This window comes from Populus alba, chromosome 5 (assembly GCF_005239225.2).
Source record: "Populus alba chromosome 5, ASM523922v2, whole genome shotgun sequence".
Taxonomy (NCBI): Eukaryota; Viridiplantae; Streptophyta; class Magnoliopsida; order Malpighiales; family Salicaceae; genus Populus; species Populus alba.
The window spans coordinates 19,000,271-19,013,616 of record NC_133288.1 but is presented as its reverse complement, the minus strand read 5'-3'; the positions used below and the strand labels follow the sequence as shown (position 1 = coordinate 19,013,616).

General features: G+C 28.9%; 1 protein-coding gene across 2 annotated transcripts; it reads right to left on the bottom strand.

Annotated features, from left to right (window-relative positions):
* Positions 1–210: 210 nt before the first annotated feature.
* On the bottom strand, positions 211–3,714 carry LOC118061769 (NAC domain-containing protein 17). Of its 2 annotated transcripts, none has more exons than XM_035075330.2 (5): positions 3,345–3,712; positions 2,452–2,729; positions 2,056–2,358; positions 1,052–1,694; positions 211–772 (listed from the first exon to the last, which is right to left on the bottom strand). In XM_035075330.2, the coding sequence occupies exons 1-5, from the start codon at positions 3,529–3,531 to the stop codon at positions 405–407; spliced, it is 1,779 nt and encodes a 592-aa protein (XP_034931221.1). In that variant the 5' UTR covers positions 3,532–3,712; the 3' UTR covers positions 211–404. The 2 variants fall into 2 exon arrangements, with proteins under 2 accessions (XP_034931221.1, XP_034931222.1); XM_035075331.2 differs by lacking the exon at positions 211–772 and adding an exon at positions 779–964 and having other exon boundaries at positions 3,345–3,714.
* Between the last annotated feature and the right edge of the window lie 9,632 nt (positions 3,715–13,346).

The following is a 13,346-nucleotide window of genomic DNA, read 5'->3' as shown; positions in this document are numbered from 1 at the left end:
CACTAGCTAGTCCGATATTTTAATTGAACAGGTAAAACAGTAATTACATATATATAAAGTGGGGTACACGGCTCTCCCCTGCGTAGACTGCGAAGTTAGCTCTTACGATTTGGCCTTGGGGAAAAGCAATGAGCATGGCCACCCAAAACCGTCGTGGTTTTCGTTTACAGTCTCCCACCAGAGGGGGAAAGGGTCTCTCAAAAGGAAATCAGACGGGGGAGCGCTGCTGATATTCAACAGTTCAAGCCTAAGAATTACAGGCCTCTTTCTATATTAAGATGATATGGTAAGAACCGAAACTACTATAATTAATGTGCCTAACCATTTTTATAATTAATGTGCCTATACATTAATTCTAGGAGCGTCCCCCAGTATTTCACATCAAAAACTCCCATTTACATAAATCACGAGGAGATTGATCTCCCCAGCACTTTGGCACCTTCAAAAAATACCCACAAAATGGCACACAAGACTCCAATAATTGACAATAAAACAAATCCCTTATTTCCACCAGTGCTCCTTACACTTGCAGCACCATTACCTGCATCAACATTGATGTTTTTGACATTCATTCTAATCCTGCTGAAGCTTGACATTCGCTCAAAAGCCTTATTAACCAAAGGGTTCTCTGAGGCTGACGCAGGCGTAGTAGGGATGGACTCGACAAAACCCCACAAGGCAGAAGATAACCAACCATTAGCAGCATCACCCTCTTTGCTCCCTTGATTTCCATTGGCTCCAGTAGAATTATTGCCCGATTCAGACACAGCACCTGAACATGACCAAAATGACCGCCTATTAGGCTAACACTACATTCCAATGGTTGTTATTAATAATATACAAAGGAAATACTTGTACAAGAGCTCTTGAACTGGCTTAAAGTCCCAAATTCACATAGGCTTTTCTGCCTCACAGGCCACCCATCTCATCAAGAGCTCTGACTGGTTGGCCAAGACAACAGCGACTTTGTCCAGAATAAAATGGTAGCTTAGTACACCAGATGGAAGACAGAATTAATGCAGTAACTCTGCAGGTCAAACTAGTTATATACCTGTTGATTGGAAAAGAATCCCATGATGTGAATCTGAAGTAGCTAATGCATTATTTTGATGATCATGCACCCATAGCTGATTGTTCATCTGCTCCGCATCAAAATATTGTGGCTGCAGCTCATAATCCACCTGGGTGGCCACCAAATTTGGCTGCAACTGGTAATCCACCGGGTTTGTTATTGAACTGGGCTGCAACTGGTAGCTTGCTTGGTTAACCATATCACACCCATAGGAATTCACGTATGAACATGAAACTGCTTCCTGATCAACAGGCCCCATGTCCCGCAAAAACATCGCTGCATCATGGTACAGGTCAAACTCACTCAATCCATCAAAATCATCAAACTGAAAGTTTTCTGCAGGTTGCTCAGTGTTGGAGAACGAAGGCTCTGGACCAATGAGATCATCAATTTCCAGGAAATCCTCTTCATTTAACTGGGGTGCCTGTTCATAGTTAGGAGCGGATGTGACCTCAGATGCCTCATGCAATGGCAATGTTGAGGTAGCTGACTGGTTAAAGTTAAAGCTGGTATGTTTTTTGTAGTGCTGACCACTTGTCGTCAACACTCCAGCTGGTTCAGAAACAACTTCCCTGAAAGATGGATCGACTAAAGTACTTTGTGCCTCTTCTTCACTAGCAACCTGTAATATTGAAATGGATTAATACAAATCTGAAAAGGTACAAATAAAACAGGAGCATAGAAACCACATAAACAATGTAACTCTAGTTTTACTTTGCAAATGCACAACCAAAGCATTGTATCTCATCAATCAGTGATATCAAGCTATGAACAAATCAATGGGACCATTTAAGACTTGTTTTGGAGACAAAAAAAAAAAACCTGTGCAGGCCAATTTTGGGACATGACACATAATGGTTAAGCTAGATATCACTCTGACCAAAGATGCAATCAACTTGTAGTTACAACAGTCAGTATGCTTTGGGCCAGTTGAGGTGAAAAAGGAAAGGAAGAAACATTAAAGAAATTACTATAACACAAACCTGTGGCGGTAGATAAGTGGAATCATTGTTCTGTAGCTGGTTAAGAGCAGGTTCTTCAGCTGTTTGTTTTATTATACCCTCAAAATCATTCAATATCGGCTCAAGTTGAGCTGACACTCCAACATTATCAACAAGAAACACTTCATTATGCTGCTCAACAGGAATCTCTGGAGTAACCAAGCTATTGACACATGGATTTTCATCATCAGCCCAGTCCTCTTCCTTAAATGGTGCTCCATACTGTTCACCATTCTTAGGTCCAGGTCCACTCTTTTTGAAAACCTTGTAAAGCGCATAATAATCCTTATGCAGAAAATACACAAAAGAAGAGGATTTAATCAGCACCAAATGCACACTATGTGAACAAAAACAAAACAAAACCACTACACTAAATACCTGCACATTTGAGCACCTATTAAGTTCTTCTTCATCCAAAGTATACTCGTGCATCACCCAGTCAGTTCGCTGACCACTCGGCGCACGGCCTCTGTAGAAAACTAGGGTTTTCTTCACTCCAACATTCCGAGAATTGCACACAACAATGCGGTCCTTCCCTGTTGCTTTCCAATACCCCTGTCTGGTCGCCCTATTTGACCTCGCTCCATTAGGATACTTCCTATCCCTTGGACTGAAGAAGAACCATTGCCTATCCCCAGTCTTCAAGATCGATTGCCCTGCAAGATCATTTTTTGATTTGTTAGCAATAGATAATTCAATCTCCTAAACTCTAACTCTCGCCTCTTGGAAAAGCAGGCAAACAGTAAATTCACAGCCAAAGCTATCAAAGCAATTTTTGCAGTACAAGAAATACAAAACCAAAAGAAGTCTACTATTCACCTCAAACTAATGCTTTGACAATCAAAATAAATTGATCAAACAGTCAGCACCGTGCCTAACATCAAATCAATTCACATCAAATCCAAGGCTCAAGTAGCCAAACAAACACCCAGGGAGCTAAAAATCAGTCAAGAAAAACTCGAATTGGAAAAAATTCTCAAAGAAAACCCTCTCCTTCAAATCAGTTTCACAGCAATAAACCATTCCAAATCATTAAAAAAAAAAAAAAAAACTTATCAAACCAAAAATCCACATAAAACCCAAATCAAAATTCCAAAACATACTAATTAACCATTATCAGCTCCCTGAGTCCTGTAACCAATCCCGAAATCCTCCGGTCAAATTTAAACAAAACAAAAATGAAAACCAAAACCCTTAACAATCATACAAAAACACAACTCAAATCAAAGCCAGTAAAAAAAAAAAGAAATAATATAAAAAAGATAGCATACCAGGCAACTCCTCAGGATCCCACTTGTAAACATCAAGTTCCCGAATAATATTGAGTTTTATCCTTTTCTTACAGATCTTCTTCTTCAAGTAGTAAAGCACAAGCTCCTCGTCTGTCGGGTGAAATCTGAACCCAGGCGGCCACGCCGTTTCATCCGCGCCGAGACAAGAGTCGGCGGTGACCTTCATCGATATGTTTGACCGATGATGAGATAGAGAATTTTGAGAGAAAAATGTGATTTTTTAATTTAATTTTTGGAGTTGATTTGTTGGTCACACAAAGTAATAGTAAAGGATTATGAGTGTGCTTGGTGGGCTTTAAAATGAGCGAGAAGTTAACGAGGAAGCGGACGCGAAGTTTCTGTGAGGTTTGTAGGGCATGAATAGAAAATGATCGGTAATGTTACTGGGTTGTTTTTTTACATATTTTTTATTTTTTAAAATTTATTTTTAATATTAATATATTAAAAAAAATAAAAAAAAAATAAAGCATAATTAGCCATGTAAACAGACACACTCATTAATCTATGTGGTTAAATTATCTTTATCTCAATTATATTTTTATTGAGAAATCTTTCTTAAAATCTTTTATAAAAAATATATAAGTTTTTTAAAAATTTATTTTTTCAAACTATAACTTTAAAAATTAAGACAATGTCAAATATATTTATAATATTTTTAAAAGGTTTTTTTAAAATTAACATGGATATCTAGGTTAGCTTGTCCGCACCTTGACTAATTCATGGGTTCTAAGTTAACGACTATATAAGTTTTTAGTAATCATAAGGTTTCTAGGACTTAAAATGATGATGTTAGAAAACAAATCTAAAACTTGATCAATTCAATCATATCTTTTATGGTTAATTAGATGTGTTAGTGAGTAGTTACACCATGATATTGTATAGATCTCATTAAAAAATATCTCTTGAAATCTTTTACAATAAAGCTATAATTTGTAGATTCTTTTTAAACATTTTTTTAAACTATAACTCAAAAAATTATATAGAACGTGAGATATTCATTAAAGCACGAGAGAGTTTACTGTAAATTACAATAATAAATTGATTTTTTGGCTCTTCATCAGATCAGTCAAGAAAACTAAGCTCATGGGAAAAATAGTTTTTTTTAATATAATTCATTTGTCATCTTTGTACAAGTCATTTTATTTATTTTTTTATTTTAAATTATTTTTTTATATTTTTTAGATTATTTTAATGTGTTATAAGAAAAATAATTTTTTAAAAAAATAAAAAAATATTATTTTAATATATTTAAAAATAAAAAATAATCAATCGATCAATATGCAATATTGCAATGTCTTCAAGCAATTTCTGGATAAGCAAGGACAACGTCAAGAAAGAGGCAGAACTCCTCAATTACCAATACCAATGTGCAACGTGGTCAAGCAATTTCTTGGACAACGTAGAAAAAGAGGCAGAACTCCTCAAATCTCGTGTGAATGAGAAAGCAAGTGGGAGAAAAAAAAGGTAATTGAACAAAAAAAGACTCTGAATAAAACACAATGAGACAAAGATAGGCTATGACCAGCCAGCTGGAGGATAATGTTAGTGTGTGGAAATGGAATAGGATGTATAGTTTACAGTATTTTTTATTTAAAAATATATTAAAATAATATTTTTTATTTAAAAACAATATTTTTTGATATAAACATATTAAAATAATATAAAAAATTAATAAATTTTATTTACATCGCATTTCCAAACAAACTTCATGTATATATATACAAACTAGGATAGAGTTGAAACAATAGTTTTAGACAAAAAAAAAATATTACATAGCTGATTAAGAGAATATTTGGAAATGCAATGTAAATCATGTGTTTTAAAAATTTTGATTTTTTTTTAAATAATTTTTTTTTTTTAAAAAATTTTTTTAAAATATATTAAAATAATTTAAAAATAAAAAAAATATTTTAAATCACTATATTACTATAATTTTAAAAAACCCTGACAGCCGTTCACGAGAGTCATGATTACCGGCAAGACGCCAACAACAATGCCTCACCGAGGCTATCTAGGCAGAAGGAAATCATCCAAATGCCATCAACGTAGCGTCTAAAAGACACAAAATTCTAAAATCTAAACAATCAACCTAAAACACTAAGAGCCTGTAACATTTTTGAACCGTTTTGAATATTAAAAACAGACATGTATTTTGGCATGAAAAATTATTTGAAACAGCAACACCCAAGAACAACATGTGAATCCAAAATAGTAGGACTGGATTCAATTTTGTTTGTTTCTATGTTTTAAAAATATTTTTAAAAAAATTATTTTTTATTAATTTCAATTAAAAATAATTTTTAAAAAATAAAAAAAATCATTTATATATATATATTTAACAAAAAAAATTATTTAAAAAATAACCACAACTATATTTTCTTAACAATCTCAAAGCTGAAAAAAAAAAATCGACATGGATGACTAGCAATTGTTCGTGAAAGCCATGACGACAGCCCACCTCTCTAAAAAGACAGAAAAACAACCAGGCCAATAAAAAAAATATGTATTCTAGATGTGAGAACAGACTTAAACTTGTGCGAAGGAAACTAACAAACAAAAAAAGTTATGCACTGAATGAGCTTACAATACATACAAAAAAGGAAAAAAAAAGAAGAAGAAAGAAATGAGTGTGGAAAAGAGTAGAATTTTTTATAAAACGCAGAAAGAAAATAGAAAGGGGGAGGGAGGCTTTTAGAAAATATATTAAATTAATGTCTTTGAATGTTGAATTAATGTGGATAATCTTGACCATAACCACTAATATCCAGTCTTGTATATATTAAATGTTTCTATTAATTATTAATTGAACTAGTATGGTGTGAACTCACATTAGGTCATGTACTTTGGATTTTAATTAACTGATAGTATGGTCAATTAATACATAATTATTTATTCTTTTTTTTTTTTATGTTGTTGCTTAGAGCATCTCCAATGCAAAATGCTTTTTGCGCGCAAAAGCTAAATTGGCTCATAAAATAGCATCCTGCAAACCTATTCAATGAAAAAAAGTCATTTGAAAACCGTCATGGATGAAGAAACAAGTGTTTTATTATTTTTTAATGCTGTTAGAATTGGTTTATTTTTTTAGTGGTCCATTTGTTGATTTTGCAAGAGATAAGGAATAGCCCTTTGTGGGAGAGAATGCATTTTCATAATTTTTATTCTTGCAGTTGTGCAAATGACAAGGTTTAATATTTGTTTTTTTTTTTTATTTCCATTTAGCTTCTCGCTTAGTGGATTATAAATGCAATACCTTAGACAACAAAAAACTAGTCCAGTCAAATCATTAGTATTAAAGCACATTAAGTATATTTATCATTAAAAATATAAAATAATACAATTTATTTTATATATAATATATTAGGTGGTATTTATCTTTCCCACTGCATAACCAGCTTTTTATTTAGAATCTTTAAATACATGTTTGGTAATGTGTATTGAAACATTTTAAAAGTATTTCTGACTTGAAAAAAATTTAATTTTTTTGCTTGGTTTTTTTTTCTAAACAATATTTTCTTATTTCTTACATTTTTATGTTTTTTTTTTTTTAATTATATTAGGTTATCCCTCAACAATTTTTTTCTATTTCACCCCTACTATTTTTTAATTTATAAATAATATATTAAATTACAAATATTTTTATTTTCATTCATTTAATTACTATTTTTTTATTTTGGATCCTTTTGTATAATTGAAATTTTTTTTTTTTCCATTCTTCAACATTTGATTAGTTAGAAATTAATATTTTTTTTATTTTTCTAGATGGGGTGCTTCTAGTCTAATGACTGAGTCACACACTCTCACACACACATATTTCCTTGATCTTTTTCATCTTTCATCATTTGACAATAGGTTTTTTTAAAAAATGGGCTTTGAGGTTTTTTTATTTTTTTTATTTATTAGGTTATTCAATCTCATAGCCTGTGTTGTGGATTTGATGAATTAACCCAAGCTAATTCGACCCTTACTACCTGAGTTATAAGTTTATCATGCTAAACCCGAGTTGATTCAGGATAATTTCTTTTGGTTTTTTTTACCTAATTTCATCATTTCATGTTTAATGAAATAGAAAATAAGCTACATCATTTTTCTCCTTTTGAATTTTTTTTTCCCCAAGCTATCATGATTATTTTTTAAAAAAAACTATATATCATATAATTAAAATAGAACTGGCTCATTTGACTCAATTAGATCTATGACTTGTGTCTTGGATTCTTCTTTATACTTTAAAATATGTTTGCGACACCTTAACATCATTTTTTATGTAAAAAATCTAAGCCTGCAGCGTAATGCAGATTATTTTATTTGGATTTCTTTTACTCAAAGCATTTAAATGGAATTCCTTGTATTTTTTTTATTAGCAAAAAAAATCAGATAATTTTTGAAATTACCAAATCGATTAACACAAATTAAAAATGGTTCCCAAATTTACAACATAAAATAGTTATATATTGCAATAGATATTAGATAGATACATTAATTATTATCAAATTGATCGGGGTTTAAGACTTTCTATACTTTAAAAACACAGTGAAATAATTAAATTATCATTTAAAGCATAAATTTTAAAACTAGCGTTGGAAAGCTTTTTCATATTTTTATTATGGTTTTTTGTTATTGCTAGCTTAGTTGAAGGGTGGTTTGTTATTTAAATATACATGAAATATAGTTAAAAGCCAAAATAGTTATAGCATGCAACAACGTGTTGGCGGTACCTATTCTCTTCAGGTAGCACGTGCAATCCTAGTAGCAAAAAATTCCCTTATATCATATCATTGGAGTCTTCACAACAACCTCTTCTTGCGGGGGTGGAGCATGGCAGTGTTGGTAGGGTAATTCTTTTATTGACAATGCTTTTTTTTCTCTCTCTCCCTCGAAATTTGTATAAGTCATTTAAAATTTTAGAATTATCATTTTATTTATTTATAAAAATCTTAACTCGTGTTTTATTCTTTTAAATTTTTAATTTTTATTCTTTGGTTTTTTTTGTAGAATTTTAATTTATTTTCAATTTCATCATTCAATTTGATATGTTATCATTTTTAATTTGGCCATCATTCTTTGGATTTTTTTGTCTTTTTATTAATTTTCTTTTTAATTTTACCTTTCAATAAAAAACTTGTAATTATCCTCTAATTTATTTTTTATTTTTAATTTTATTCTTATTTTTTTAATTGTTATTCTTTTTTTTGGATTTTTTTTTGTATAATTAATTTTTTTTTTATTTTCATCATTCAATATTTGATTTGTTGAGAATTAGATTTTATAATTTTTTTACTTAAGTTGTTTTCAATCTAACGATCGAGATCATAAATTTAAAAAATTAACTCAAGTTGAGATTATTATTTTTTTACTTATTTTATTTTCAGCTTTCATCAATTTGATATTTTTTTCCTTCTAAAATAGGCCTTCTGATTTTATAACCCGATCCCCGAATTTCACTTTTTTTTTAAAATGTTTTTGCGGCACCGGATATTATTTTTCTTAAAAAAAGAAATAAAAAATCTGGCATGTGACATGGTGTGGGTACACGTGTCAACCAATTAATTTGGGAGTGATAGACGAAGTCAAACATGTGATTGAAAATGGCTTTTGCTTTATGGCAAGCTGTCATCGTATCATATGACATCACAAGTGAATTATTCTATCCACACCACCAAGAGTACTTCTTGCCTGAGAGACCACCAACAAGACGATAAACCCGGACGCCTTCCCTTGACTAGCTGCAGTTTGTCTATTTATGTATTTTAAAAGTATTTTTTTAAAAATTTAAATTTTTTTTTATTTTTTTTAAAATTATTATATTTTTAGTATTTTAAAATTATTTTGATGTACTATGTAAAAAATAATTATTAAAAAATAAAAAAAAAATATTATTACATATATTTTGACATGAAAAATTATTTAAAAAGCAATCGTAACTACACTGCTAAACAAGTTTAAGCCTAAGCTTATATAACTATGAAGGGTATAATTTAACTGATTATATTTTAGATTTATTTTTAAAAATCACTAGTTTGAGTTTTATAAATTTTATGGCACTACTAACAGCTTATATAATTATTAATTTTAAAATTTATAAAATTAATCGAGATACATATTTAAAATGACCCGAATACCTATACTAATAATAATAAAAAATAAAAAGTAAGCCTATATGGCTAGTCAACTGGCAACTGGTAAAACCACTTGGCTCACAAGACATGTCGTCCTCTTTCGATGTTTCATAACATTATCACTACCTGTCATCATTTGAATTAAACTAAACAGTACAGGTTATCGTATTTTCCTGACGTATATCATTTAAATAATAAAAAATAATAAAAAAAAAGAAATAAAAGTTTTTCCATTTATTAATGTTTGTTGGACCAGAGATGCAGTGATTGAATTTGATGACCAGGTCATGTTCATCCATTCAATTCCAAGAGGTTTCACACAGAATATTGCTAAATTCAACAATGAGATAGCGGCAAATCTTATGATGTGAGCTCACAGGACAACAAATTCAAAGTTGGCCCCAAACCAGTGAAATCACGACATCTGGTTACTTTTCATCACAGAAAACCCGCGTGTTTATGTATTAATCACCGATGTTTATTAGAAAATAATTTTGGTTTCTTTTAAATAAATTATTTTTTAATATTTAATAGTATAATAAAAAATAAGTTAGAAAATATTTTTTAATATTTATTAAAAAAATATAATTTTTATAAATTATCTCAATAAATAACAATAAAAATAATAAGATCAAATCTAGCAATAAAAAAATTGAAAGATGATGAAATGAAAAAAATAATTACAATTTAAAAAATTATTTCAAATAAAATAAAAAAAAAAATGAGGATCAAATTTGATAGATAAAAATTTTCAATTAAAAAAATGATACGAGAAAAACAAATAACAATCATAAAAATAAGAACGAAAGTTGATATAAAAATCAAATTAAATCAAATTTTAATGGATGAAATTAAAAAAAAAATTCAAAACAAAATATATAACAATCAAAAATTTGATGGATCAAATTTGATATAATCAGCAAATAACATGGTATTTCTCTTCTAAAATAAAAACAAAATACTTTTCTGGAAACTAAACTAATTTTTTTTAATTAAAAAATATATTTCGTTGATCAACTTTTCTAGCAACAAATAAACACATGAAAATTTAGAATACTATTTTCCATGAAATATTTTACAAAAATTTAAGAAAATATTTTTAATATTTTTTTTTTAACTTGACTTAAAAAATAATATTATTTTAATATATTTTTAAATAAAAGTTAAGATGCTAGAAATTGAATGAATCATAGACTGAGAGGTGATGTAAGTTAATTTTGACTTTTAGGAATCTTAACTCTTAAGATACGTTTAGCAGTCAGATTACTCTAATTTTCTTCGTGCAGATAAAATATTTAAATGTCATTGGAATAAAATAATAACGAGACTATATTATTGGACAAAAGGTTTTTGGATCGGCCAAGGTGTACAATTCAAACACGACCACTGGAAATTTTGACACCATGGGCTGTTAGAAAATAAACTCGTTCTTTTTTACTATTAAAAACTGATAGACCTTTCAACGCCAGTCTCTTTTCCCTCGCTAGGATGAGATTGGAAATATAGTGGTGATTTAAAGTATTTTTTATTTAAAAATATATTAAAATAAAATTATTTTTTACATTAATATATTTAAATAATTTAAAAACATAAAAAATATTATTTTTTAAAAAAAAATTAAAATTTTAAAAAACATGATTTATACTGTATTCCTAAATAGTCTCTTCAAGTATAATTAACAATTGGTGCTAGTTCAAAAATTTGAATTAAAAAAATTTAAACAAAACCATTTAAAAAAAAATTAAATTCAACCGATCCAAATAATTAAATTCAATCAATCGCTTGGTGGATGGGATTAAACAACTTTAATTGGAGATAGAAGCAAGAGAACTGATTTATTTTTTTGTGATAGAGAAATTAATTATTTTTTATTATCTTGAAGTTTTGTTAATCATGAAAAATATAATAAATGTAAAAGATTGAATTAACTTATTTAATTTTTCATCAACAACAACACTAATGGAGTCATGAAAACTTTAGGATTTGACTGGATTTTCTTGGTTGCATCTTTGACTAGAAAATGATGGTTTTAAATGTTGAATTTGTCTATAACATTGGTTGTTCTTGAAAAATAAGTTTATTATTAGACCACAATATTATTTTTATGTTTAATTTAGTAAATATAGAAGGGAAATAATAATATATGGAAGAGAGATATAGAATGAAATGGTGTGGATAAAGAACTTGAATGTTGCTTGGCTTAGAATTTGTCTGCTTAGCCTAGAGATATACAATTAACTATTTTTTTTTTAAACTATGCATATTTCTCAAATCAAACCTACAATTTGAATGGGTCGAGTCAAACCATATAAAATTAATTCTAAATCAAATGTATCATAGGTCTCTTATATTATTTAAAAAATTATAATGGTACAAAAGTTAAGTTATATCATTTACACTCTTAGTATTTTTTTTAATTAAAATCTTTGCTACTATATAAAATTATGAAATCGCACGATAAAATCTTTTAATTTATTGTATTTATTTAAAAAAATCAAGAGCATTAAGAACATTCTTTAACTTATTTTAGGGAATTTAGGGGGGTGTTTGGATAAATATGTGTAATATACAATAAATTAAAATGATAAAATATCATTTTAATTTAGAAGTGGTTTGGAGATAAATTATGTTTTTTAATCTCGAATGAGATAAAATTCTGGTCTACGTTTCTTATTAACATGAGATATACTATTATTACACAGATAATAGTCCAATTAGAATAATAAAAATACTCATCATTGTATAAGTATTGATATGGTCAAATTACTAAAAACTTTCTTTTATATAAATAACCGAGCAGCCCGACTTTTTTCTGTACAGTGAGACATATATATAACTTAGAGGTGAAAAAAATGTCCAAAAATAGATTAAATTGAAAAAATAAAAAAAATCAAACCATAAAAAAATTGATTAAACCGATTAGAATATTTAAAAAAATATTCGGTTCAGTTCGGTTTCGGTTTTTAAAATCTAAAACTTGAAAAACCAAACTAAAAAAACGAATCAAAAAAACTGAATCAATCCAAAAAGAAAACCATAAAATAACCCCAAAAAATAATATAGTTTTTTTTATTTTTAATATAAAATAACTAAATTGAACCGAAACGCAGCAAAACAGAACAATACCGAACCAAAATCGGTCAGGTTTGAACCGGTTTCGGTTAGGTTTTAATTTTATTTTTTATATTTTATAAAATTTTAGTTTAGTTGTTTTTATAAATAAAAATCAAACAAAAAAAATTACTAGTCGAAGATTAAAACTCGAAGTAAACATGTGTTAAACAATGGTTATTGTAATTTAAATAAATATTAATGTCTCTTGTTCCAAAACAAAAACCGTAGGTGACTCTAGGAATTTGCCTGGCTTAGCTTCGAGAATAACGTTTGACTCTAGAAATGTGCTTAGTCGTACATCTCACAAGAAATATGCATAGTTATAAAAAAGTTATACATTTTAACATGGGATTTGAATTTTATTAGTGAATATGAAGCATCCCCTAGTCCTCAAGGGGCGTAGTGTGATGATAAAAGATTTGAGATTTACACAACAGTCGAGTTTGAGTCAAGGTGTGCACCACTTGTAAGAGCTGGAACAAGGTTTTTACTCACTCACTTAAATCTACAAAGTGCGCTTTCCCGAAGGTGGGATTTCCTTGAATCCAAAAAAAAATGAAGCATCCCCTCAACTTAGTAACAATGTTTCGATGAATAGTTGTTAGATTTGATTTGGGATCTAATTTATAAAAGAGATTAAATTATTGGGTTGTTGGGTCATTTTATATATCATCAGGATCAACTCATAAGTCATCAAATTAATCATTTTTTTTTTATTATTAAAACAACATTGTTTCATTTTTTTAAGCAA

Coding starts and splice junctions, on each gene's coding strand:
- LOC118061769 (XM_035075330.2), bottom strand. CDS start 3,531: ATGAAGGTCACCGCCGACTCTTGTCTCGGCGCGGATGAAACGGCGTGG. Junction 2,359..2,451: donor ATAGGTGCTCAAATGTGCAG/GTATTTAGTGTA, acceptor TTTCTGCATAAG/GATTATTATGCGCTTTACAA. Junction 1,695..2,055: donor CCACTTATCTACCGCCACAG/GTTTGTGTTATA, acceptor TCAATATTACAG/GTTGCTAGTGAAGAAGAGGC.